The sequence below is a fragment of the Mauremys reevesii genome, linkage group 20, assembly GCF_016161935.1.
Source record: "Mauremys reevesii isolate NIE-2019 linkage group 20, ASM1616193v1, whole genome shotgun sequence".
Classification (NCBI taxonomy): Eukaryota; Metazoa; Chordata; order Testudines; family Geoemydidae; genus Mauremys; species Mauremys reevesii.
This window is the reverse complement of record NC_052642.1, coordinates 23,186,139-23,214,105: the sequence shown is the minus strand read 5'-3', so window position 1 is coordinate 23,214,105 and position 27,967 is coordinate 23,186,139. Positions and strand designations below refer to the sequence as shown.

General features: G+C 47.5%; 2 protein-coding genes across 4 annotated transcripts in view; both read right to left on the bottom strand.

Moving 5' to 3' along the window:
• Positions 1-7: 7 nt before the first annotated feature.
• Positions 8-4,521, bottom strand: DHRS13 (dehydrogenase/reductase 13). The gene is made up of 5 exons (XM_039507431.1): positions 4,196-4,521; positions 3,022-3,140; positions 2,109-2,232; positions 1,562-1,873; positions 8-736 (listed from the first exon to the last, which is right to left on the bottom strand). The coding sequence occupies exons 1-5, from the start codon at positions 4,320-4,322 to the stop codon at positions 474-476; spliced, it is 945 nt and encodes a 314-aa protein (XP_039363365.1). The 5' UTR covers positions 4,323-4,521; the 3' UTR covers positions 8-473.
• Positions 4,522-7,302: 2,781 nt separating this feature from the next.
• The window catches only part of PHF12 (PHD finger protein 12), a 43,667-nt gene continuing 23,002 nt past the window's right edge, over positions 7,303-27,967 (bottom strand). The window contains exons 1-13 of one of the 3 annotated variants that reach the window (XM_039507845.1): positions 27,396-27,957; positions 26,748-27,135; positions 25,833-25,953; positions 24,536-24,668; positions 23,481-23,645; positions 21,951-22,112; positions 19,423-20,233; positions 16,599-16,727; positions 14,776-14,919; positions 12,339-12,437; positions 11,578-11,660; positions 9,957-10,095; positions 7,303-8,459 (exon numbers count right to left, since the gene is read on the bottom strand). In XM_039507845.1, the coding sequence (XP_039363779.1) occupies positions 8,125-8,459; positions 9,957-10,095; positions 11,578-11,660; positions 12,339-12,437; positions 14,776-14,919; positions 16,599-16,727; positions 19,423-20,233; positions 21,951-22,112; positions 23,481-23,645; positions 24,536-24,668; positions 25,833-25,953; positions 26,748-27,135; positions 27,396-27,458 (2,772 nt within the window). In that variant the 5' untranslated portion in view covers positions 27,459-27,957 and the 3' untranslated portion in view covers positions 7,303-8,124. Of the gene's footprint in view, positions 8,460-9,956; positions 10,096-11,577; positions 11,661-12,338; positions 12,438-14,775; positions 14,920-16,598; positions 16,728-19,422; positions 20,234-21,950; positions 22,113-23,480; positions 23,646-24,535; positions 24,669-25,832; positions 25,954-26,747; positions 27,136-27,395; positions 27,958-27,967 lie in introns of those variants that run through there. The other 2 variants (XM_039507843.1, XM_039507844.1) reach the window with 2 other exon arrangements.

The window sequence follows — 27,967 nt, the reverse complement described above, 5'->3', positions numbered from 1 at the left end:
GTTTTAATTCACCTTTAAAATGGTTATTTTTATTGTGTTTTAACTGATACAATTATAGAAAATGCTATCAAAAGTGTTTGGGTATGAAACAGGGCTTGAGGTGAGAGAAATGAGAACCCACATCATCAACCTTACACATTGTGGGGCAGGGTAAGGCATCTACATTCGGAGTGGGAGTCCCAGCTCTCAAAATCTTATTTGTTAGATGCACTGTAAAGAAAATCCTGCTTCTTAAAAAGATGGGTAAATGTTGTTCATATTACCATGTTGGATAGTCTGGCATAGCCTAGATGCCATGGAGCTTCCACCATGTAACTTCTAATGTATCTGAGGCCTCTCGTTCAGCTCTGCCTCTCTTGTCAGTACGAGGCCCCCTCAGTTTCCTAATGCACCTTAGTCCTACCCCTACAGCAGCCACTGCTATTCCAGTCTATGGCCCCTACATAGCTGTCCAGGTCAGGGGATAGCACGTTCTAAGCAGCCAAACCCACCATCCTCTCACTGACTTCCCACAGCTTCTTGGCAACAGCATCATCACGGGCCGGGGGCCTGGGATCTTGTACCCGGCAGTCCACAAAGTACCGTCCACTGAACATCTCAATCCCCTCCTGTGTGGCACAGTAGATAGAGGTCTGGGCTCCGTCAGTAGGGTCTCGGAAGAAGAGCCAGGAGATCGGAACAAAGAATGGCCACAGCCAGATCGGAATGTAGCGGAATAGTTCTGTGTTAACGATTCCTGGAAGCAAAATAAAGCAGCAGCTGCAGGTAGACTGGAATGTACAGGAAACATCCCTCATCTGGGAGCAGGGTGTCTTACTCAGGAGGCATAAAGGGCAATGGTGCCAGTGAAGATGGATAGAGAGAAGGCAAAAACTATGTGAGACGCATGCAGGCACACTGGGTTTGGTTCTTAGTACATTTCACTGAGAACCATCCACAGACCTTTGGGCTGACCCAGTATGGCCATTCTTATGTTCTCTTAGCACTCACTTAGCAGGAACTTGACTGCAAAGAGGGGTTAAGCATATGGACAGTTCAAAGAAAGTGACTTGCAAAGTAGGGTGTTGAATGGTTTCTGATCTGTACCTCATGCTTCCTCCAAATACCAGTTCCTGCACGCTCAACACCCATTTTCTAGCCTCCCTCCCACCCAAATTCCAACTGGTGCTGGAGAGGTAGGAAAGAGAATTTAATTGCAGGCCAGGCGAGATGCAGAATTAGAGGTCACTGCCTTGGGGGTAAAGAGTAACTTTGGTTCATTAGAAAGCTGCCCCTCTGATTAACATTGCTGACCAGTCCTCGCCTGGGTGGGAGGCTCAGTATGAAAGGGAAGAGCCACAGGAGTCCAGGAGCTTGAGTACCCCTCTTCAGGGAGATCTGAAATGAACCTAAATCAGAGATTATCGTCCTTAGTAGCCAGTTTGGATGTCCTGAGGCAGGTCTCAAACAGGACTGGATTGAATTTCCCTTCTTGAGTAGCGAGGCTCTGATCTATCGCCCCCAGGACCTTGGGTGGGATTTGGAAGGTGCATCCCTAGAGAAAGGCTGGACCCACACTCACCTGGGTGAACAGCATAGCAGGTTACATCGGTTCCCTCCAGTTTGTTGGCCAGCTCTCGGGTATACAAGATGTTGGCCAGTTTGCTGTTGCAGTAAGCCTGGAAGTTCTGCAGTACCCCTTCCACCGGCTTATGGAGGTTCTCAAAGTCTATCTTCCCCGACTGATGTGCACTGGAGGCCACAATCACCACGCGGCTCGGTGCACTGAGCTTCAGCCGCTCTAAGAGGAGGTGAGTCAGAAGGAAGTGACCAAGGTGGTTGACCCGAAAGACCAGGTTAAAGCCATCCTTCTTCCTGCCACCTGCTCCAACCCCTGTAGAAAAAAAAAAAGCTCCAATATACAGCAGTGATCTCTGGTCCAGAACTTTCTCCACCCGACAGGTCCTGCAAGCCAAAGCCAGTCTACAGTGTGTTATTCCCTGCCTCAGAGTCATCACCCCAACATCAGCATCCAGAGATTCCCCCCAGAACCTCCTCAGCACCTGCCTGACCTACCTACCCCTGCCCCACCCAGAGCTGGGGGACAGACCCGGTAATGGGATTCCCACCTGCGTTGTTGATCAGGATGTCGAGGCGAGGCTCAGATCTCAGGAAAGTCTCTGCAAATGCTCGCACTGAGTCCAAGCTGGCCAGGTCCAGACTCATGAAGAGAACCTCATTGTTCCCGCTCTCCTGGAGAAAGGGGGGAGGCACTCAGTGTAGGCTACAGTGGTGCACGGGGCAGTGGGGCTCCGGCCCAGTGACAGCGACGGGGAAGGTGATGCCCCGTTTCCACCTTGAAGCACGGGGCAAACTGCGAACAGGAACTAGCAGAGGGAGCTGCTTGCCCTTCAGAGCACCCAGCCCCAGAGTGCACGTGTGGTGTTTTTTTTTTGCAGGCTCCACTGTGGTTACTGTTGGGAACCATGCAGCCAGCCCACATTGAGGCACCTGAGTGGGATGGAGAAAGGCCTCAGCAGGTGTTAAACTGGCAGTTGAGCAGGTAAACAGGGAATTCAGGCATCCCTGGGGCAGTCAGAGAATCCTGCCTGGGGGATGCTGGCATCTTGGTTAGTTCCCTGCATATGGAAATGAGGCCCACCGTGCCCGTGGAATTGCACAACCCCCTTGCCAGTACCTCTGCAGTCCTCCACTCCCCACCCACTGCTGGCACCTGCGCCCCTCGCCTCACTGGGGAGCAGCAGAGCCCTTCCATGCTGCTCCCTCTCCTGGGAATAAGGGAACCCTTTTATTGCTTGTGTCATGGCACCTGAACCCCTCCCGAGCCGGTACCGCTGCCTTCTGCACCTCCCTGGGTCTGCCCCAGCCTGAGCCTCAGCGAGCCCCTCGCCTTTCTCAAAGTTCGCAGTGCGCCGTGACTGGCACGGGACAGTGCAGGCCTGCCACACTGCAGACACTGCTCATCTCGGGGGCTCAGACTGCATCCATCTGAGCGAGAGAAAAGGAGCACAGAGCCCGCACCCGCCTGATGTCATAGACAGCCGCTTCTCCTCGTGCTCTGCTGCGACAGGCCAGGATGACGCGAGCTTTTCTCCGGGCCAGATCCAGGGCTGTCATCTTCCCAATCCCAGTGTTTCCCCCTGGAAAAGCAGAACAAGGAGCTGGGCACAAGGAGACCAAGAGCAGCCCAGCTCTGTGTTGTGGTAGCACTGCTTTCCCTCTCAACGCCATTCATAGAGCCTGCCTGAAATGCAGCCGCCTCTGGGGAGGAATGGTGTCTAGCCTCTGTTTGCCAGAAGCTGGGAATGGGCGACAGAGGATGGATCACTTGATGATTCCCTGTTCTGTTCATTCCCTGTGGGGCACCTGGCCCTGGCCCTGTCAGTAGATGGGCCTTTGCTCTGACCCGGTAGGGTGATTCTTACAAGGAGTGTGCAGCCAGCACACAAGCCCCTGCACAACGAACCAGGGGAAGAGAACTTTGCCAAGGACACCAGGGTCCAAACGTCCTCTCACTGAACTTGCCTGGGGAGCTTTGTCTTTTGACAGTCACATGTAGAGGCTCCATATGCAGTGTTGTGCGTGGAACTGCTACAGAGAAATCCTCGTTCTTACTAGGAATAGACTGTGGAACTCATTGCCACAGCGTGTTGCTGAGGCCAAACCGTAGCCACAGGCAGGGAGGGAGTGGCCGTTTCTAGGGTTATCATGCATATCCAGAATTAGACTAGGAAATACTAGAAAAGGGTTTGGGGAGGTAAAGAGCAACTCAGCACACGGCCAAGTTCAAACTCTTACAGTCTAGGAGACTTCACGGGGGGGGGGGGGGCAGGTTATCCCGTAACCCTGCTGTGGGGCTGCCTGCACATTTGTCTCACACATCCAGCCCTGGCCACTGGACTAAAGGTGGACCCCAGGTGATTCTGATCTGTCTCAACTAGTGGAGTCAAGTCTGCTGGGATCCCAACCCTTGGGAGCTCCAGCCAGGTGCATTGGGCTCACATCTGTGGCCTAGAGAGAGAAGGCAGAGCTGGGCCTGGCACCCCTGCCCTTGGATGCTCTGCCAACAGGGTCAGAGTCCTGGCCCCGAGCTGGGGGGGGGGAGAAGAGGGTATTCCCATTTTTAAGAGAGACGATCTACCAGAGCCCAGGTAGCCCCCCGCCCCTGGAGGCCCCTGTCCCCTCTCCCGCTCACCTGTGATAACCACGGTCTTCCCTCGGAGGCTGCTTTGCGCCCGGCACTTGGCCCCTCTGATGCAGTTGTAATAGAGGAGGGCGTAGAGGCCCAGGAGCAGCCCAAGCACTAGCAGCACCGTTGTCATGGCTTCCCGGGGCGCAGCCAACAGGGTCAGCAGCAGTTTTCCCTTGGCTGCAGCCAATTCACAGACGCCTCCAGCTGCAAGATTCGTGTTTCAGGCCGGGCTGGAGCCTGAGCCAGAACCTGCAGCAAGGGCAAAGGTCACTTGCTTCCCATTGCATTCAAGCTCTCCTGGGCTGTTCTCTCCTGCAGCAGAGCTATGGCAAGCCTCCTAGGCCAAACGCTGCATGTTCACGCCCAGGACGTGTGCAGGGCGCAGGCTGGCGCTGAGCCAGGGACAGGACACTGGCTGCTGGCAACACTGCCCCCTGCAGAGCCAGAGCCTGCAAGACAAGGAGCTAGAGATGGCCGGGGAATTTCTGATCAACGTTTTTTGTCCAAAAAAGCAAGTGTGTCAAAACTGAAACTGATTGCAGGAAAGCCTTGGTTTCCATTCACCCCCGTGTCAAACAAACGGTGACAGAGACGTGTCAGTTCTCAAAACCATCCTGTTTCGGCATTTTCTGAACAAAAACGTTCCAGGTTTTGGTTTAAATGACTTGATAGATGGGAGAGACCAGGTGGGTGAGGTGGGATCTTTTATTGGACCAACTTCTGTTGGTGAGACGCAGAAGTGAGAGCTCTGTGTAAGCTCGAGAGCGTGTCTCTCGCACCAACAGAAGCTATCACCTCGCCCACCTCGCCTCTCTAATATCCTGCGACTGACAAGGCTACGACACTATTGCTACATACACTAATATACCATTAATAAAAGGTTAGATAAAGAAACGTTTTGATTGGACCGGTCCAAAAACAGTTTCAGATTTTCAGTATGCAGAATTTTTTGAGATTGAAGTTTTGTCCTGATTTGGGATGGAAAATTGTTCTGAAATCTAAAATTCCCACCCCAGACAGGAAACCTGCCCCCCAGCTCCACAAGGAGGGCGTTTGTTTGTTCTCTTCACCAACCCATGACTGCAGTGGGCCTGGTGGAGGCTCAGCACCTTTGAAAAACTGACTATTGGCACCTCTGCAGCAGCCCTTTAACAAACATGAACGGATTCATGCTCCCCGCTGGCTTCGGGGCAAGGCCATTAGCTGTAGTGTCAGTATTCCCCAATTACAGGTGCACAGACAGGTTTCAACAGGCTTAGACCCACCCCTCACTTTCTGAACTATAGGTTTATTTCATGGTTTTCTATCAGAGATGCTGATTACAGTCTGGTGCCATCTCTGCTACAGAACTAGGACCCCAGCTGTGGGACAAAAACCCGATACGAAAGAACTAAAATAGCAGAGCAGGCACAGGGGGACTTTAAACGATCCGTTATCTAGCCCCGTAGACGTGCGTTTCACTTTACAGACCTAGGAACACAAAGTCCCAGCCCTATATTCTCTGTATTCAAGAACCCCAAATTGTCCCCCAGCCCCTCCTAACAGTCATTTGGAGGGACGCCTCTTATTCCCAATCATGCAGACCATGGCCACACAATGGCAGCGAGAGTTACCTCACATGGAAGGTCTCCTGTGTGTGTAGGCACCGCTTGCTTGCAATGCACTGACACTAGAATCATGCCCCTGGCAAACACTGGACTAAAGAAAACAGCTCAACTGCACCACTGGGCAGTACAAGCAGAGGAGGGTGAGCCCACGGAGGGGAGGAGGAGTGTTTGCCTTCGGTTCCTGCATGCTGGGCTAGCAGAAGCCAGGAGCGGCACAGAAGGGGTGCACAGAAGCCAGCGCTGACCTGTGCAAGCCAGTTCCAGGGGGGTTGTGGCCAGCCTCCAATGATTTTAAATGGGACAAATGGGGGCAGTAAAGGGACAGAGGGCAGAAAATGCTGCTTCAGGGGGTCATTTGGACAGGTAGAAGGGGTGCATCCCATGGGCATATATACTAACCTCCCTCAGGAACATTCACCAGCTCCAGGAGAAGTTCCTCTGCTGGAGGACTCTGGCTGAAATAGGTTTTGCCAAGCACTGAGATCAGAGGCTGGAGGGTACCAGAGCAAAGCATGACAGTATTAGCATTTACCTTACCACCCACCCCTGCCCCAGGTTATGGCTGAAGATGATTAAACAAACCCTCACCTCCCAGTACCAGAGGCTAAATTCATGCAGGGCTTGAAAACACTTTGCACCCCAGGACTACAAGAAACCCAAAGCCAACACATTAAAGGCTGCTGCCAAAATCCCAGAACTTACTCAACACAGGAGCTAGTGATTAGCCAATCCAATGTGTCACAGGTCTCAGGAGGTGAGCACAGGTGTAGCCCTGAGCTACAAGTAAAGTCATGGCCCAGGAGCCTTGCTGCAGTGCTGGGAACATGGCTCCCGGGAGGACGCTCCCTTCACACCAGGCCTCACAACCTGCCTAAGGAGGAAAGTTCCCTGTCTGGAGAGGGTGAGAAGCTATCTGAGCCCCAAACTGCAGGTGGGAGGGAAAAAAGAAGGGTGCAAGTGTGGTTCTCGCTCTGTTTTCAATAGTATTATGAGAGTTTATTAATACAGACTTAATGCCATTGGAACAGATCGCAAATCCTTCCGTCTTTGTACAAAAAGAGTGAGTATTTCCAGATCAGAACATCGAGTATAAAACAGTAAAAATACAGCAGAGCGCGGCTCTAGGGCAGGAGAACCAGGAGTGAAGGGGGAAGCTGCTGAATGGGAGCAGCTCCCGCCCTGTAATAGCTACAAACCTTGAGTGCCAACAGAGCGAGTCTGCTGTGCAGCACGACGCCCTAAGAACATACCCTGTACGGGGGAGGGGATGCACACCGCCAGTGCATGGCACTGATGTGGGAGCCACAGGGGCCATCACAGATACACCCTGCATTCAAACCTTCCATTCTTCAGGAGCTCACTTTGTGATCAGGGGCAGAGCAGGGCTGTTCCTGGGGCCCAGCCTGGAAGCCCTTCTCCCAGACGTTGGGTTTTGCCATGGGATGCTCTTGTAGATCCTCGCTTGTGTGTACAGAGTCAGGACAGACAGTCGAAAGCAGGAGCTGACGTATTTTGTTTTTTATATACAGAATACAGGAAAGTTTCTGTAAAGTCTAAAACATTACAATGACTATGTACATCGGAACTAGCTGTTCTGAGGGCGAGGAGGTGGCAGAGAACAAAAAAGACAAACAGGTTTACGACAAACGCTTTGCTACAATAGACAGTTTGAGGCAACGTCATACCACATGTAGCACTGTACACAGCTTTAAAACATTGAAATGCCATCACGGATGTATTTACACAGAGTCCAATACTTTTCCTTCTTTGAAATAAAATAGGATGGACACCAGGAAAAGAACTCACTTCTCATTGCCCATAATACACAGTAGCTACTTGTAGTGCAACCATAGCAGGGAGGGGAGGGTAAAATAAGTGGGGGAGGACAGCACTTCTTTACATTAAATAAAACAATGATATTGTATAGATTTGCTGTATGAAAACTGTATTTTTCTCTTTTAATATAAAACTATTGTCACTGGCACAAAATAGAACAAGTTTTTGATTATTTTACAACTGCATGGGAGCGATCTGTCAGAGAGAGTCCAAGTCAGCCAGCACCCGCCCCTCCCCCTCGCTCTGACACGCCTCCTTGCTGCAGCTTTCCTTTTAAAATGAAATGTATAGTACAAATATATGTGCAAATGCCCCTAAAACTTGAGCAAAAGAAGAAAATAATTAAAAAAGTGAAACGTTCTTCATGTCATGCAAGCGGCACGGGAACAGTGTCTGGGCCGACAGAAAATCCCAAGGTGGTTTGTACATTTTTGCATTGCAGGAGTCGAAGGACAGGGCTCTTCTCGCCCCGCGGCTCTGCCTCGGCTCCTAGGGAACGGAGTTGGACCGCAGCACGGGCACCTGGTGGGGTTTCAGAGACAGCTTGTCCTCCAAGTCCATGTCTTGCACTAAGGCAGCGTCCCCTTTGGGCTGTTTGCTCGCAAAGTCAGTGATGCTGAAGACAAACTGCAGGCAGCCCAGCTTGATGTAACTGCCGTGGTGGAGCAGGGCTGTTCCTTCCCACCCCGCTCCGCTGCCCCCTATTAAACTAGAGCTGCTGGCTTTGCAATTGCAGGGTTTCCGGCGTTGCCCTTGTGCCTGGGAATTCATCACGACTGCGTCTTCGTGCGGCTCCTCGTCCTGTTTTCTGCCTTTGTGGCATTCTGGAAAAGAAACGCAAATGAGAAACAGGCTGGGGCAAGTGTCCCATCCAGAGAGCATCACATAAGCGCAGCAGCTTGTTTCTATACAACATGAAGTGCTGCAGTCACACGATCACCAGCCACTTCAGAGTGCAGGGATCTCTCCGCGGCAGTGCTGCGAGAGCTGTACCTACGCCCAGCTGTGGGAAGTGCATGTGGTCAGGTGGGCAGCAGGAGTGAAGCAATGGGAGGTTACCGAGGTGGAGAATGATGCTTGGGGCAGGAACCGGGGCAGGACGGACACCATTTGCTTCCAGGTCAGAGGCTGTGTTCCCTGTAAGCTGTGCGCCACACAGGAGAGATTCAAATGTCACCCAGCTGATTCAAGAGCACAGCGGCAGCCTGTGTTCAGGTGCCCTTCCCCCTATGTTGCTCTGTCCTGAAGCTGCTCCCTCCTGCTGGCTGAGCAGAGCCGGGGAGTGGAGGGGGGAGAGGCGGAGGGGCTGTTAGGGGTCCCCCATCTCCGCAGAGCAGGGCAGAGGGGACAGCTTAGCTCAGGAGGACTCGGAGCTGCTGTGGTCTGAATGGGGACTGGCGGAGTGTCTTTCTTGGTTTCTGAGATTTCCCCAGAAGCCAGCTCACACAGTCAGCCAGTCTCTCTCTCTCGCACACGCACTCCTCCCCACCCCATGTACCCCACCCTCTGCAGAGCAGGGGAGGGGAGACAGCAGGGCTCAGAGTCAGTCAGGACAGAGCAGGAGAGCTTTCAGTGAGTGTCTTGAAGAGACAGTGCGCGCGTGCACACACTCTCTTTCACACTCACCTCCCAACACATACTTGTATTGTTATTACTACTTGGTACTTCCTGCAATGCACGTCTAGTCTCTGTAATTGTATTCTTTCAAAGTGTCTCATTTTAGTGTTTTGACTGGTCTGTGCATTTCATAATTTTTATTTCTCTTACACTTAAATTTAATTCTTTGAGTAGTGAGCTCTAAAATGCCCAACCTGTCCTGGCTGGAGTAATTATCCCTATGGTAACTTTAAAAAAAAATAAAATTATATATAATCATATCTAGGTTTTTTGTTTCTACTGGTGGCACACATCTGCACATCCCTTGGTTCACACACCAAAATTTATTCTGTACATGGATGGAAAAAATTAGAGGGAACACTGGTCAGAGGCAAATCTACAGCACAAGTCTATGGAGACCATATGATTCCAGCTCCGAACCGATGGCTTTCAGGTGTCAGGAAAGGGCCCTGAGTCTGCATTCACTCGAATCAGAGGAAGCAGGTATTTGCAGTTCAAAGCACTTGCTGCCCCAAGCAGCTGGGCTCAGAGGGGAGAGTTAAACTGTGTAGCTGCTGGGCAAGTCGGCTTTGGGAGACCCCTTCCTTCCGCATTCGGTCCTTCAGCACAAGCTGGAGTTTCCACTCCCCCCACTGCTGGCTCCTCTGGCAGCATGAGGGCAGGGCCCCATCTCCCTGGAGGGAACACGTTCCTCCATAACTTACTGATCACACTCTGCACTTTGGCAACAATGCTGCTGGGAGGAATGGGTGTGGTCTTCTCCGAGAAGTCACATGAATACAGAACATTGTCCACAGTCGTCCCATGCTCACTGTAGTTCAACAGCTCGTAATGTTTTGTATTCTAGAAAGGAAGAGACACTAACATGTAACCCAGCAACACTGAATGGGACAGAAAGCCAGAGACCCCATTCTGCACAGCGTTCCTGCTTCCCATCAGTGCACTGCTCAGACAGAGGGACCTACCGAGCTAAACAGGCCCTTTCAGACAGTGGCAAGTCAGACTTCATGGAATCTGGCTGCATGCATATTACCCAGAATGCTCTGCATGCTGATCATGCACAGAATGCAGAATGAGCAAATGAAAATGGCTCACACAGTTATGGGCTCATCAATCCTCTGAATGAGATTCACAGAATTGGGAACATGCTGTACTGCCCAGGACCCAACTCCCCACCTGCTAATCCTCCGATAGACCCTCACACATTAGCCACTGTGTGCTGCTCACCACACTACCAAGGGGTCTCACCGGAAAGGAGAGTCTGCTAGTGAACAACACTTAATTCCCCAACCACGGAGCACATTCACTGTGTTGGAGAACCAGCAGGCCTCAGCCCTCCCTGCATAGGGGTCACCAGCACAGCTGTCAGCAGTAACTCCAGTCACAAGGCCCTGCCCCAGAGATTACACATGCTGCCTCGGTGTACGTGAGCCCCTGCCCCCGGCAGAGTGGAGGGGGAAGAAGAGTGACATGACACAAGAAGGAAGCCACGCGGACTGATCAGCTCGTCAGGGCGGGGTAGGATCAAGTTATGAAATTGCTATTACATTAAAAGTACAATTTTTGTTAGCTAGGTTTTAGTCCCTGTAACGTGGGCTAACAGGGACAGTGAAGTCACTGCCAACAGGGAACTATCCACCCCTCGGGTGTTCTTGGTGGGCTCCTGCAAGGATCTGCTCCTGGCCTAACAATATTCCATCACTTTAGCAATGGTTTGGAAAGGGTCTGCAGACGACGAAATCCGTGTAGTAGTAAATAATGACAGGGACATGTCAAATCTAGAGCGCAAAGCAGGCTCATCCGAACAGCGGGTGTAACACAGCCCAAAGGCAAAGTCCTACATCTGGGGACAAGGAACGCAGGCCTCACGTAGAGGACGGGGAATGATTTCAGGAAGCAGTGACTCTGAAGAGGACCTGGCTGAACACGTGCTCCCAGTGTGACCCGGTGGCTAAGAGTGCTCAAGGGATTCTTGGATGTATAAGCACAGATGTATGCTGAAGAATAGGGAGGTTTTCCCACTGTATATGGCAATAGTGAGACCACTACTGGCCTAGTGTATCCAGTTCTGGTGTCCACTCTTCAAAAATGATGTTGACACTGAAAACAGATTAAGGCCATGCAGAGACTCAGACCAGAGTCTGCCCCAAGGGAACCTGTCAGCAGAACTCTGTGCCTCAGAAAGAGGGTTACCAGTAAAACGCTGACCCCACCGTAACTCTTGTACAAGCCTGGCTCTCACTCTGCAGCCCACAACGGAGCTCCACACAGCTGCCTTCATCTCCACCCTGGCGCAAGTGGCAAAGCAAAGGCCCAGGCACTCACCTCATCGTAGAATATGCAGGCATGTTTGCCAGACACATAGTTGCAGTGACCGTAGCTTGTAAGGCACACATCCATGTCAGCTCCTGCAACGGACAGGAAGACAATATATGAGCTTGAGTCAACTGAATTCAGAACAGCTGGCCAGGCAGCACAGAGCGAGAGAATTCAATGGCAGGGGGCTTGGTGAACAGTGCTCAGATAAACCACAGAACAAAGCTTCCTCAGTGAAACTTTCCCCCTGTAAGATTAAGCAGGGGAAGGTGGAAAACCATTTCAGCATTATTGTGCCCTTCCAGTGTGCTAGGGGTTTCCAGGCTGAGGCAAGAGTGGAAAATGCCCAAAATGATCATTAATCTCCCTTCTTAGCAGTTACCAGCTAGAAACCGACTCTGGGAGTCTAGGAAAGCTGTGACTTTTTAATGGCAAATCTCTTAGACTGTGCGGTATCAAGAGTTAATACTCCCATCCTAAAACAATGGCTATCAAATCTGGGCTACAGGCACCTAACCATGCCAGTCACACGGTGTCCTGCCATCTAAGTGAGCTTTCTTGCACATGTTGCCTGATAATACACAAGAGAAACAATGCCAAAATCCCAGGATAAAATGACTGGCCCCAACCTGGCATTCTCCAAAGAGCTGCATTCACTTCTACTGGGGTGACTTCAGTGCATTATGGCTGGGATTGTCTATGTGCAAACAAACAGAATGATTTTTTTCCATTGTGATTCTGCAAGCCTCCAGTTAGGAGACATCACTGACCTGTCCCGATGTAGAGGGTTCTGTAGCACATGTTCACTGCACTTCCTGTGCCCATCAGGGGATAGAACACCGCCCGAGCTTGCACTTCCTTTCTTTGCACTGGAAGACACAGGGGAGATCTGAACACTACTGAATATATTGCCTACAGTAATACTCGGTTACCGGGTTTAAGTATTTCCCCTACTGGGCTATCTGGGGCTCATGCATCGCTTTCAAAAGGAAACTATCAACTTGAAATCTGGACAAAATTAGAAATAGTTTCAGCGCTTACCCCCGACCAATTGTTGGGGTTTTACAGTCTCATCTTTCTACTGCCCCACTGCTATGTGAAAGACCCGCACAAGCCACATGACTATACAGGGGAAATGACACTGGGCACAGACAAAGGAAACAAACTGAGGAGAGACTATTTCCCCTCTCTCATCTCTTCCAGTCCCAGGACTGTGAAGTGTTAAAGCACACATCTTCTGAATTGCTGTCCTCCACTTCTTTTAAGATGGTGTCCCTTTAAACTGGATTTGGAGCTAGCGAAAGCTGCCAAGTTCACAGCCCTAGAGACAAAGCTGCTAGTTAGCCCCTGAGAAAAGCACAGGCAGATGCAGAACAAGCTTTTCTATGGATCAATTTAAAATTCCTACAGCTGGAAGGTTGGGGGCAGGGATTCCCTCTTCAACTAGTTTAATCTTAGTTCAGTCTCCACAGCACAGTCAATCCTGGACCCTCCTACTACCGAGGTTGCTGACAAAGAACCAGCGGTTACATTGACACAGAGCTCACACCCCCATTGCACCTGGAACAGGCAGACCGCCGTCTTGTTTCACATAAGGGTCACTCACATAGCAGTTCAAATGGCAACCTGGTCTAGGTTTGAATGGCTCAGTACCCGGACCTGAAACCCCCAGGTCCTCTTCCTGTCCATGCAAACACACATGCAGTCTAGCCTAAGGGCCCCGCCCCGAACGCATCTCCAGGACAGTTTCACATCACGACAAGATGTGAAACTGACAAAGCATGCAGATTACAAACCGAGTAAAGAGCATCAAACCCTCCCCCCCAAACATTTAGAATCTGTGTCTGGAATTCACCACTGGTGTCAAGAACAGTCTCCATGGGATTACGTGGAGCCTTCAGCATGGAACATGCCAAAAAGTTTCATTGTTCCCAACACATTTCTACATTTGGCTGCTCTGCTTAGTACAGATCAGCCGGCAGGGCTTGTCTCAGAAGTTTTGTCTCAAGTGTCCCATCAACAAACAAAATCAAAATCAGCACAGGAGGAAGCATCTGAAGTGTGATGGGTCAAAGCAGGTAGGGAACATAGCCACGGATCTCCCCTCGGATAGACTGTGCCAATGATCCGAGATTCAGTTCTACAAGTGTCTGCTGGCCCTGTGCAGCCCCACAGCTGCCGCTAGCTCCAGAAGTGTTAGAAGACAGATAGTTACTGACAGACATTCAGAATCTGTGCTGCAATGCCACAGCCTGAAATGACCAGGTGAGCTGAGACAAGGACAAATCACGTTTGTGATACAGCCAACAGGGCACTACCACAGATCTCACCTCTGTCCCTATTGTACCCCCTGTCCCCCCCGCCGGTAGGCCTAGACCAACAGAGCAGGACACAGCTCCCGCAGGACAACTCTTCTTTACTCCTGAAGGCAAATGGATACGGCTCAGGGAGTCTATACTTCTTCCTAACAGCTGATAACTGTAACAGCAGACTAGGAAGCTGCATACCTGACACAGCTCTAAGGATTAGGGACACTAATGACCAGAGCAAGGAAAGCAGAGCCCTGACCTCAGGCCCTGGCAGATTTGATAAGTGCAGGAGGTAACAGTTCCCAACTATTTAGTGTTAGAACATATCTGCAATTTTAGCTCTGCAGTTACCAATCTGGATGGAAGAAATCCAGGTATTTAAAATCTAACACCCTCACTGTATGCCCCAGCTTTTTCAGCTCACGTTTCGGTTTCTCTTGCAAGCCCACAAACCAGTTTTCTCCATCTCCAAAAAGAAGGCAGCAGGATTTCAAACACACTTGTTCATTTGCTTCCCAGATCCCCGAGCCTCTTGCCAACATGCCAGGGAAGGCAGCTGGGCCTTTCCCTTCCTTGCTAGATCAGACTGGTGCAACTTGGCTTAACACCACACTTACAGGAAACAGAACATCCATGGTTGCGAGCTGCTGTGATGCAGCAGGGAGAGAGCAAGCTCCTTTTCCTACCACGTTTGCCAAAAGCTCAACAAGGGGAAGTGGAGGAACATTTCTGATTGAAGAGTATCCGGAGAGGAGGGGCAAGAGGAAGGAAGGAGATGAAATGGGGGTCTCCCAAATACCAGAAAAGAGAGACTCTCTCTGGATGACAATCTGACAGCATGGTATGCTGAGAAAAACCACAGCTCAATGCAAAGAGACTATTCTAGGGCTGCTCTTACCTTCAATGTGATTTGCCAAAGGAGACGACTGATGGGAACTGACACTGCTTGCTACAGATTGAACTTTGGAAGGAAAGAGCTGCTGTATTCTCTGCAAGGCCAGAAACTTGATTAGCTTCTCATCCAGCATATTTATCTCAATCTCTGTTAATAAATAAAAAGCAATTAGTAAGTTATTCACGGAGAGGGCGTCATTTGATCTGCTAAAGCAGCAAAGAGTCCTGTGGCACCTTATAGACTAACAGACGTATTGGAGCATGAGCTTTTGTGGGTGAATCCCCACTTGGTCGGATGCATTTTAAAATCCATGGATTTCTTCCATCCAACTTGCATCCGACGAAGTGGGTATTCACCCATGAAAGCTCATGCTCCAATACGTCTGTTAGTCTATAAGGTGCCACAGGACTCTTTGCTGCTTTTACAGATCCAGACTAACACGGCCACCCTTCTGATATTTGAACTGCTGTGGGCTTTACTGTCCTGCTCCTAAATTTTGCCATTTGCTTCTGTAAGCAGCAACTCTGTCATGAAAAACTCTGCAGCCTCAAGCATGTAAAGTGCAGAGTGCTCTATTACTTTCTAAATACATTCCCTTTCCTAGCAGCATGTATGGACAGCAAGACTTGTAATCTTGGAGAGCTGCAGTCTAGACAGGAAAGGGACATTTGCGTTTTTCCTGGCTGGGAAAAAGCTGAAGATTCTACACGTGGGCAGAGACGCAGAAAGGCCATGTGTATTTTAGGCTCTTTTGGGGCATGCTTCTTGTGAGACTCAGATTTACAACCCGGTTGGAAAAAACTTGACAAGATCTATCCCAGAGATAAATGACAACTCCTTAGGAGTGGTACACTCATTTTCAGGGTCACAGTCTTTCATGGCAGGTTCAACTTAATTGTTCAGAAAGAGGAGGAATTCAGACAAATCTCTTCGTGTAAAAAGTAAATCTCAAAACAGATCACTGTTGCTGATAATGACCAGTAAGGAGGACAGTTACTCAGGCTCTGCAAAGATCTGCGTTGTGCTGGTGAACAAGTTAGTTAACCTCTTGCAAGAGCTGTCTCAACGTCAGTGTCACTGGTAAAAGAGCAAGCAAAGGAAGCAGAGCCATGGTGGCTAGTGTGAGTCCCGCTGCAAACACAGGTGGCCAAGACAAACAGCCAGGTTTTTGCCAAAGGAAACAGGGTCAAAATGGCAGCGCAAGGCAGGCTACATAGAAGGGTCACAAGCAACAGACGGAGAATGAAGTTGAGAACTGTACAGCAGTCCTCTGGATTCTCAGTAAGTCACCCTGAGGAGAGTCCCGGTTTCCCGCTATCCCACTGACAAAAGGAGAGGAAGAGGTATCAGTCTCTAGGACAAAGGCAGAAAACGTAGCTGTAGGAAGATGTAACTGAAAGCAAACCCGTAACAATACTGCAGCCCAAATGACTGGTGACCCTACAAATACGCAATCGCTGTTCTCCGAAAAGGTGAGGGAAGTGTCCTTGGATCACAGCTAAAAATCGTGACATGGCCGAGCTGGGGATCTGTAGCACTTGAATGCCACCGAGCAACAGGTCTGGACACCAACATTCTGCACAGACAAACCCAAAGCTTACGAGGTGAAACACTCCAAGTACCAAGGTGTGAAAGTGAATAAGACCCACGATTTTGACAGGGATGGGGCACTCCCTTGTTCACCCAGGGTAATACATATCCACACCTCAGGCCCCCTTTACTGAAGTCACTCTCCCCTTTAGCAGGGTATTTAAGGAAAGGAACATTTCCCTCTCGGCAGGTACACAAAGCAACTCCGGACTAAGATAAAGCATCAGACTACTCACCGCCGTTGCCATCCATTAATGCTTTTACAGAGCTGGTGAGGTCCAACACAGCTGCAGAGTTTGAAGTGAAAGATGAGGGGACAGTTAAAGAGCTTCCTATGGATACGGTGCTGGGACTGACCTTACCATCTAGAGAGATGGGGAGAGAAGAGAAATGTTAAGATGCACAGTCACCTCTGAGCTACTGATGAGCCCTCAACTCATACTTCTAATTTACAAACTGCACAAAATGGCTCATTTTGCTAGTAGCCATGCTTTGAGAAGAGGAGCAACTCCTCTCACAACCAGTAACCCATGCCTCCTGAAAGGGGCTCTAAATAGCACCACCCCTTTTCCCAGAGCAGTTCTAGCTGGCAGAACTGAGTTCCGTTTCCACGGGCTTCTGCGCACCTCTACCATATGCTGAAGGGAAGTCACATTACCCTGGAAGTACGACCTGTGAAGCAGAGCTGTAAGGTGTTTGGGGGACAGCCTGAAACCCAAATCTCACTGAACCCAGAGGGCAGAAATCTTGGGAGCCATTTTTCTGTGTTAGCTTTTATACATTTGCAGAATTTTGGATACGAAACGTTTTGTTAACCAGAAACAAAATGAATGTTTCTGTAACTTGTTTTGGAGATCTGCTACTGCCAACACAAGTGCCATATGTACTCTGGAAGTCTGAAAGCTCTTTTCTGGGTGGTGAGAATGTAACAGAAGCAATGTGCATACACGTGACTTTAGCTCATTCACAAACTGCAATCTTACTGCTTAAAATAGTGTGACATTTGTAAAATGTCTGCTTCAGAACTACATAGCCATGAAGGAAATTACGCCCCCGTGCCTCAGATACCCAAATCCCCTGCCTCCCCATGATAATCTATTTAGAATTAGATGAAAAATACTAACGGCATTTAAAAGGGACATTAATTTTTCCTTACCTAGATTCCCAAAACCTTCCATTACTAGAACCAAGAATTAAAGTCTAATTTATTTTTCACTTCCAATGTCAGTTTCTCTTTAGTTTAGGCTCATTCACTTGTTCTCTAGCACAATGCAGCATGAGTTGAATAGCAAATACTGGAGGGGAAACCTACATTCCACCAACATTTGTTATCATAGGATTTTTTTAATTTTAATTTTACAGACACTCTCTTGGTAGCTGACTGGGGCTTTGGTTTGCATTTTATAAAATCTAAAGTTGGGGCCCAACTGACCTGACAGCATCCCTTTAAGAAGCATTTTCAGTATTATCCATGCGTTGCAGGACTCTTAGAAGCTTGAACATAATGTTTCTCTATATCAATATGGTCCCTTTTCCACTTGGTAACATTTCCCTCCTCCCCATCCCCATGCTTCCAGCTGTAGCAACAGCCAAGCCAGCAGCTGTGTGTTTGCTTTCTCCTTTGTGCACCAGTGTGGTTGAGATGGTCAGCAGCCATGGGCATAGATTTTACATTAATGCTGCTTCAGAGGAAAATCTGTCAGTCACTCATACCAGAGATTTTTAAGATAATACTCAAACCAGCTAAGCAATCGCTCTCCCCAGTGTGTGTACTAACTGTCTGGATGCTCACTAGCTCCAAAAAATAATTCGTTTATTTTTAAGTGCACTGAAAGCACTTTAACAAACCAAACTTAATCACTTCCCTGCCTCTACAGAGGGCTCGGCCACTGGCGCACCTCAGCCCCTCCTATTCTCTGCCTGGGGGCTGTAATACTTGGTCTCATTTTGGTTGTTGGGTGGCTTGTGACACTGAGAAGGTCAGACTAGACGATCGGGTGGTCCTTCTGGCCTTAAACTTGGACTCTGAACCCCGCTCCCCACAGAACTGTACTGGGAACACCGCCACCTCTACAATTTGCATCGTGACTGTTACATGTCTTTAATGGCCTCTTTTCAGTTGCACATGGCTTTTTGAATCTTTATGTTGTACAATGACATTTTCTGGGCTTAAACGAGTGTGAAGGTGTTGGCTTATTTGTTTTGAAGCTCGAGGAAAACTGATTCAGCGGTTTCTCTGTACAAGAAAGAAAATATCCCATTCCTCAATTATAAAAAATTGCAATTTTCTGAACAGCTCTACCATTCAAAAAGAGGATTCACTATTTTCATTGCCATAATGCGTCTGCATATCTTTGACTTATTAAACAGACTTGTCCCATGAATAACTTTCACAATTTGTGTATACACCCAGAAGGACAAAGTTACAAGACACTAAACACATCGAAGGTTGTGCAAAAAGCAGATAGAAGACTATTGTAATTCATAGGAACCAGGGTGGAGCTGAGGTTGTACATGAAATCTTAACTGTGCATTTCCTGACTAACACTCGGGATTTGGGTTTTTTTGTCTACAGCCTTTGCAAACAAACGAAAGGGGTCACACATTATGATCTTCACAGCCTTGAATGCTGCTTCCAACATGACATTAAAGCAGAGATTTGAAGTAATCCGTTTGGAAACTCCAGCAATCTTCTTAAAGCAAATTTACTGTTACAGTTGTCAAAATAGCAACTGTGACAGCAACACAGCAACTGAACAGTTTAAATGACAGTGCGTTTCCAGAATTTCCAGTTCCTTCTGAACCCCCGATGGATCAACTGTTTCAGAAAGCAGCACAGTGCTCCCCGTCTTTAGAGATGCATTCAACTGGCAACGTCCCACACGGGGCCCAATTTCTGTTTCAGGACCTGTGGGCAACGCTAACCCTAACTCTTTCCATTGTGCCATGTCTGCCGTAAGCCTCGCTTCTTGCAGTTACTACACTTCATGCTCTGAAAGAAAGATTTTTAAACACTCACTTCCCAGCTGGAAGGCCCAGATCTCCCCATCAGATGCTCACCTGAAGGTGGTGCTGGTGAACAGAATCTGTGTGTGGATCCGATGGCAGAGATCCCATCTCCCGTTGCCTGTGGAGGAGTAAGAGCTCTAGTGGCAGTCAAAGGGGAACTCATTGATCGCAATTCTGCTGTCAGCGGGGGGCCTATCTGCGTCTGGACATTCTTTCTTTGCAAAGTGCTGGTGGTCTCTAGGCTGGCACAAGAGCTTGGTATGGAAGCAGGCATACTTGTGACTGGCGCAGAACCCCTTTGTGCACAAGAAACGGGTCCTATGTTCTCCGTCTTCACAACGGTTCCAACTGTGTGATTCAGAAGTCCACAAGCTGCTGGGGGTGTGAGGGGCCTAGCCCAGGTTTGCCGATGAGACAGCCCAGGTATTGCATTACCTGGGCCAATTAGCCTCTGAGAATCAGTCAAGTGTGCCGATGGTTCAGAGGAAACACCATACAAGTGAGGGCCATTTACTTTAACTTCAGAGGCTGTTGGCCCATTAGAAGTCCCACAAGAAGATACTTTCTTTGACTTATCCACACAAGAGCTGCAATTGACATCTTCCTGTGGTAAAGACTGCTGGGATTGAGAAGAGCTCAAGGAATTCTGGGTGGTAATCCCTGAGGTGCACGACACGGAATAAAGGGAAGGTGTGAGTGCCTTGTCAGCTGCCTGGTAAGGGTTAGTGATTGAGCCGTCTGCCACAACAACAGGCTTAATATCAGCCTTCTCTGTCTGTTCAGAGTCCCAAAGCGAAGGCATCTGCTTAGCAGATAAATGTCTCAAAATGCTGCACTGGAGTGCAACAACACTACAGAGCCACTGAAAACAGAAAGAAAACGTAGGTAAGTGTTACAGGCTGGTCACTCACGCAGCATGTCCGCTTCAACCACCCAAACAAGCAGGTCACTTTACCCGGCATCGCTCTGCCTGCTCCTGGAAAGGCAGTTCACCACCACAGCAAGACAACTTAATATAGGTATATTATGGAGCCATGGTAGCTGTTCTGATACAAATGCAGAATCAGGTGGTTAAGAGCATTATACCTCTGTCACATAGGATTTACATCTATTCCACAATATAGATCAATCACGTTGGTACTCAAGAGAAACATTTTGCCCAAACCCAAGCTAGTTACAGTGAGAGTCTGCCGTATGCCCAAAATTCCACCTCCAGCTTGCTACAAGATTCCAACAGATTCCACTTTAACACACTGCTGGCCTTTCTATAAAATGGGTTTCTCTCAATCTTGTGAGTCTGTAGAGAAAGCTGGAGCAGACTGCAGAAATACTTCGGCTTCCTGTACGGAAGCTTTTTTAGGGACAGGGCAGAGAACTTATTTAAACAATGAGGATTGGGGGAGGAGAAAATTCCCACTCTGAATTCCTTCAAGGCTTCCGAAGGCAGTGTGCTGACATTACCAGCTTGGGAGGCACTTTCTGAACAAGGATGGGTATTGGCTGAAGGCACGTCACCATGCATCCTTCACTTCCAGAACAGAATGGAGTCCCTACATTAGACACACATACAAGAGGCAGCAATTGCCTTCCACTGAAGTTTAACGCACTCACACTGTGGGACCAGCTCATCTTGTCACAATCTTGTAACAGATGACAGAGTGGCTTACAGCGTAGACCGCTATTTGCGAAGGGATCTGTGGCTTACAATACTGTAACCCAGCAAGAGAACTCAGAGGAGGTAGAACATTTAGATTTGACATTAAAAATATGCCCATACAAAGCTTCCAATGTCCTCACATTAGTCTTACAAAAGCCACCTAGCAACATGAATGTTAACATACAAGTTAATTAATGCCACCAGCCTCACATAACCAAATGGAGAAAGCAATTTCCCTCTGCCAGATGATAAAAATGTAAACATTCAAATCACATCAAGCATTATACCCTCCTCACTCTCCCCCAGACTCTGTCAAAAACAGCCTTCTCTCTGTGGTGGGAGGTGTGATGATGAGGGGAATGTGTCTGTACAACTTACGAATGCTGGCTCATACACAGACATGGTGGATACTGATATCATGCAATGCCCCCATCAGCTGACAGGAGCTGTAGGACAGACCAGTCTGGCGACAATGGACTTTAACGCTGGTACTCTGACCGTCCAATTGCTATACTAAGGAGGGTTGGCTGGAGCTGGGAGACATTTCCCCCCAGCTTGTCGGTAGGGGGCTGGGATTTGGAGAGTGGAAAGGTGCCAGCAGCAGAACAAAGGAACCTGGTAGTGGTGGTGGGGCAAAGACTGTGCCTAGAGGTGCTGAAATAAGAACACTGCATGGGCTCCATTCAGACTCAAGGCTTAACACACAATCCAGCAGCTGGATGCTCTCACAGCTGTCTGGGGAGTAGACAAGAGGAAGCAAGCGTTCAAGGAGAGCTGTGACAAGTTATGGGAGGAGAGAGAAGAAACAGTCACCACTGCACATATGTTCTAGACTTGCTACTCAGAAAGATACTTTGATCGTATTTAACTGAAATGCACAGCAAAGAGAAGCTATAGATTCAAAAAATTTGCCATCGTTTACCTCTTGTTGTTCTGACTGGCTGGCTAAGTGCTCAGAGTTCAAAAGGTGCTTCTGTGAGGATTCCTCAGGGACCCCATTACAGATGAGCTCACCATCCCGAATTGCTGCAGGTGCAAGTAAGGGGGGTGGAAACCGGTACTGAGATTTTATCGCATCAGGAACCTGAATTGTCAAGAGGGAAGATGAGACATTAGATAATTACAGGTGCATTCCATTAAATACAGTAATTCTTAACAAGTATTATCCAAATTTACTACTGGCCAACGGTTTCCAGGCCAAAGAAACCAGAGATTGTGCCAACTCCGGTCAGCACTGTGGCAGAGTGGAATACGAAAGGGGGACATCAGAAGATAGGAAAGTTTCAGGGCTATATGCAGACTTGGTTTAAGTTGACAACTCTGCTGAAGTCAATGGAATTTCCCCTGCTTATCCCAGATCTGGACTTGAGCCCTTCGTGTGTTGGTTGCAGCATGAATGCATCCATTCAAACAAAATAAAAAGAGCGGGGGAAATACATTTATTTAAAATCAAATGCCCATTATATTGAGTTATTTCTCCTCATTTAGACTGGGTGAGGTATTTTGCTGACAAATTAGAACATGTGAAGCAGTGCTGGTTCTTCTGACGTCAGCACCTGCTACAGATACAATTCCTCCATATCTCTACTCTGTTTTAGAAGTTAGCCACCTCAAACATTGCAGGAGAAAACCGAAGCCTGGACCCCATGCTTGGCAGGTTAAAGAACTTTTCAGTTTCTCTAAATTAGAACATGACAAAAAGCAATGCTTTCAACTGTGGGGCTGAGCCACACATTTAGTAGGATACCCTCTGCCCTGGCAGCTTTGATTCCATTAATCCTTCATCCATCCCCCATAGACGGAGAAGTATCTAGTCTTAGCCTGGAGGTTCTAGTAAAGATTCCCTCCCATTTTGTTCTATCTTCCCAACTTGTTCCAAAAGTGTATTTACATTTAAACTCAAAGGAGTTTAATTCAGAAACCTCACTAACTTTAAATTGTAGTAGTGACTCTTGAAAAGTAGGGTGTTAAGCTAGCTGACCTGCTGTGACTGCAGAAAAATATTTACACATTCTAGAGCACCTAAAACCAGGATGGTTTGCATGGTGTATGCTTGCTTTCGTCTCATATACAAATAAGTAATATAGGGAGCTCTTAGTAACTTAAAAACCTTCCAGTTTTGAAGCACGAGTGCCACTCACTAGAAAGGCAACAGCATTTCTTAAAGTTGCATTTGAAAAGAGGTGTAGTTGCCACCAAGTGGCAAAACTGTGTAATGCGACTTCATTGGTAGGCTGGATAGCTAAATGTAGCGACTGGAAAGCAGCACTACTCCACTCCCAAGTGTGAGATCAGGTGCTGTCGTCACTTCGTCCTAGCCCTGCTAGGGACACACCAAAGACTACAGAAAGCCTTGATAATCCATCACACTGGGGCATGCCTCTTACTTGCCTTTCTATTATGCTAAAACATGTAAGCAAGGTTCTCCAGAACATTTCCTGTTTTCACTTACCTTCAAACCTCTTCTCTTCACTGACTGAACAACTCTGCGGTTGGGAGGGTGTTTCTTGTGGATTCGGTTCAGGAAATCTACCTTGACAACATGCTGAGAGATGGTATCTTGGAACCGATCAAAAACCCGGCACCGATTGCTCAGGGTCATGTTCTTCTGGTTCAGCTGGAAGAGCAGATATAATACTGACATAGTCAGGATGACAGATCCCAATACCTGTTCAAAAAAATATCTGCTTCTTTCACAGTCAGTTGGTTCTGTACCACCAATACCATCAGCTCAGCTTTAGTGCTCTATGTTTATGAATCAAAAAATATAAATGACATGACATGCATCCGACGAAGTGGGTATTCACCCACGAAAGCTCATGCTCCAAAACGTCTGTTAGTCTATAAGGTGCCACAAGACTCTTTGCTGCTTTTAAAAAATATAAAATTGTTTCTGCTAGAGGGTACAACTCTAAAAAGCCGAAAGATAAAATCTTTCAGTGGCCCAATAAGTTAATGTCTGCTTGTGTAATCTCACAAACAGTGGATCTCCTGATACATGTATTTAGATACCAGCCATCAGTATAATGAATATTTGACTATAAAATAGTCCCCACCAACTTGAAGCAGAGGGAACAGAGAGCTGATTCACACAAGGAACTCATTCAGAAAAGGGTAAGGTTTTTTTTGGGGGGGGGGAATAGTTCTAGACTTCGGTATGAAGAAGCTGAGAGCTACAGAGAAATAACTTCTCTATATAAACATTTCATCTACTGCTTTCCTTCTGTCTCAGAGGTTGCCAACTTGATCACATTTTTGTCTGAAAAATCAAGCTTTTCAGAGTCAAACACCACTTACTAAAGCAAAGAAAATTAGCAAAATCAATATTCTACTTTTTCAGTTTATTTACATTGTGTATAGTCAGTTTATTGCTTGTCGAAAACATCCTTAGAAATACCAACGGAGGAGCAATAAACTCGAAACGTTTGAGTTTTTTTAAAATTAGTCCATTAATAAAATGGAATCTGACCATGTCCTTTTAACATCCATTTACTATTATAAACTTACCACCACATGTTCAATATGATTTGGACACATCCATCTGCCCAGAGGCATGGCAGTAAGAGGGGGCTCAAGACAATCCATGTGGAACAGGAGGGGGCAGTAATCACACTGAATCAGAGGCGCCACTCTGCAACTCCTGCAAAGAAACAGGGAAACAGCTGCTATTTTTATTATTTCCTAGAAAACCAAAATTAATGTTGATCACCACCTTCCTACTCTACAAATGGGAGGGGAGGGATCATTAGTAGCCAATAATTAGAGAGAGACCAAAGTGGCCCCAGTCACACAATTTATGTAACCTAATAAAGTTACTGTAGCTCTCATCCTCCCTTTCCCCTGCATTATTTGTTGCTATTGTCTAAAATTAGGCAACAATGGTGTAATTCGATCTGTGTGGAGTCCTATTGGACTGAAGTCAAATGGGCACAAAGATCTGCCCATGCAGATTCAAGTGCAGGATGGGAGCGTTGGATTGTAAAATCCTTCGGGTGAGACTGGAGCAGTGTCCTTTGTTCCCCATGCACTCCACAGAAGCTGTATGAACAGTTCTGAACACGCTGCTCTCATTCACTACTGCTTTGGCCAGTAAGCTCATTACCAAGGAAACTCATGGACGCTAAGAACAACCTCCAGGGAGTTAAGTTATTCCCATTTACTCCACTCCTCAGAGAGGTATATTCTGTTGCAATGGGAACTTTTACTTCAGAAAGACAGAAGAGGTAATAAAAAACTGGACATAAGAGGGGTTCTCTTTCAAATACACTTGTTCTTTCCAGCCACACACCATTTAATGAAGCCATCAGCCATCTTGTAGGTTTCTTTTTTTAAAGCTTACCTGAAGCTCCTCCTCTCTTCCAACAGCTCATTTAGCAGAGTGAAAGATGACACTGAGCATAGCTGTACTGTGATTCGGCTTCCACAATAAAATGATTTAGATTATCAATTAAACTGACTTTTTGGGGTGGGACTTAAATTCATAGATATGGTTCACTATTCCAACAACTCAACATTGCATAAATATTTAGCTCTACGGTTCTGTGATTAACCATTTCTGAGTGTCCCCTGCATAATCTGATGGCATGCATCTTTGTCAGTGATGTTTTGCCTTTTGTTTCTGATGGTTATTTTCTCCTAACACCCTCTACATGTACCATAAATTACACTCATTACTACACAGTTTTTATTTATCCAATACCTTTTAAGATTAAAACTGTTATTTAAGCAGAGGATGCCAAACTTTTCACAAACAACAGAATTTCACCCACACCAAGGGAAACTCTCAAGTGGGAGACGTGGGTACCTGTTGCATGTGAAGCAGACTTTCACCGGCAAGGGAACCAGACCATTATGGTCTAGCTCATGTTGTGCTTTCTTAACATTCTTTCCCGTGGTTTCCTCCTTCCTCCTCCTCTTACTAGTACCTGAAAAGTAAATGAAAAGGTTTTGCATTACTCGTGTGTAACAGAACTCCTATTCTGATCACTGTAACTGGAGCAGATGGATATACACATCCATCTCTGGCAGAAATAAACATACTGATCTAGGAAGAGGCTAGCAAAGCTGCTTAGGGCACCACAGCCCTGACTTAAATCTGGTATCAATTTAAAAGAAGGGGCGATGAGGAATAAAAAGATAAAATGAAGGCGGGCCTGTCTCATTTGTAGACAGCAGCCAAGAAAGCAAGCAGCCACACAGATTTAGTTAGAAACAAAATCTAGGCTAAAATGAGTTTTCAAATTATCAACTTGTTATTTAGTATGAAAATCTATTCCAGGAGTACAATGGCAGTGAATGAAAGTTTGGGAATTAGCAGTCCTAACAAAATACAAGGAGACTTCCTCCGGACAGTGTCATTTGGCCTGGCAGAGGGCGTCTGAGAGCGGCTGTCCACTCCTCTGTTAAACTATTGAAGTTCAGGGCAGTCCGGCATTTTGCTATTAAACAGGTTTCCAAGTCCTGCTGCGTGCCCTGGAGCAAAATAAAAACTCATTTATTGTTCTAGTGAAGCAGCCACATCAGAAGAGGAGCTGGAGGAGAGTGTACACCCGCTCCATCTACTTTCACGAGGAGGGGGCATCAGAGCCAGAATTAGAAAAGCATATCAGTAGAAACTCGCATAAACTGGACAAACGAGCACAGAGGAGGCAGAGAGCACTTCTGCAACCACCAGTTGCATTTCTGAACTGTGAGCTGCAAGCAGACAATATTTACTCACCTGGAAGTGCTGTGGTGCAGGTCAGTTCATTCGGCAACTGGAACTGGGTTGGGTTTCTCTCCATGGCAGCTGCAATAAGAAGCTCAAAGGGTCGCTTCAGCTGGGGCTGCCCACAGTCCATTTCCGCAATGGCAGAGTCATCATCCACATCAATTATGTCCTCATCTACATCATTCTGCTCTGAATTGGGAGTCTCAGTGCTGGCATTAGATGTGGGAGTGCCAGGCCGACTTGCTCTCCGTTCCAAGATCCTGGCATGTGCAATTGCCCTGATGCTGGTGCTAGATCTGTCCAACAGGTCTGTGTCACTGGTAGGGGAGGTGGTCCTTTTCCCAGATTTGTCCACCAATCCATTTACCTGCCCCAACTCCTTCTTCTGTTCTCGCTTCTGCACAACATGAAGAATCACACTTACCACTCAGGCCATATAAATAAGTACATTGGCCCTGATACATACATAAGTAAAGATTAACAGTTTTCAGAAATGCTATATGAACAAGAGCTCAAGACATTTATTGCAACAGTTTCTCACCATGACATTTAGCCTTAAGCCAGTAAAAGCAATTTGGTTATTACTAGTGTGACTAAGTCATAATATTACTAAAGCAGTTAGAGCGGCCAAGTGTGGGAGGAGGTTAGCCTACTTGCCTTTTGCCTCTGGAGACTTGGATTCAAATCCAGTTTGGACACAAGCAACATATTTAGTGGCATCAGGATCCAAATTAATACTCAAGAAGTCAACCAACCAACGTATTTGGAAGAGCATATTTACCAGTGACACTTCTTAAAACAATGCACCGTGCAGCAGACTTTGCAGTATTTGAGTCCATTTATAGCAGGACTACTCAAAAACGAGAAAAGAATTAGAACAATGACTTGAGAGCACATAAAAACTGCAATGGGCCAACACAACACAAGAACTGGCCACTTCTGCTCAGGAGAATCCGTGGGGAGCTGCAGGTAAGGACGGAGATCAATACTGGAGCTAAGGGCTGCAACAGCAGAGGCTGGGGCACAGAAGGGTTCAAGTGTTTGAAGAAGCATGCAGAGTACTTGCCTACACTTATGCCTAGTATGAAGAATCAGCCACTGGGAGTAAACAAAGTAATGAAAAGCCACCCTAATGAAGTGGGTGAGTATGGAAAGGAACATGGAATACATACCATTTTCAGGGGACTAAAGGTGGAGTTTGGCAAGCAACTGATTTAATTTTGAGTAGG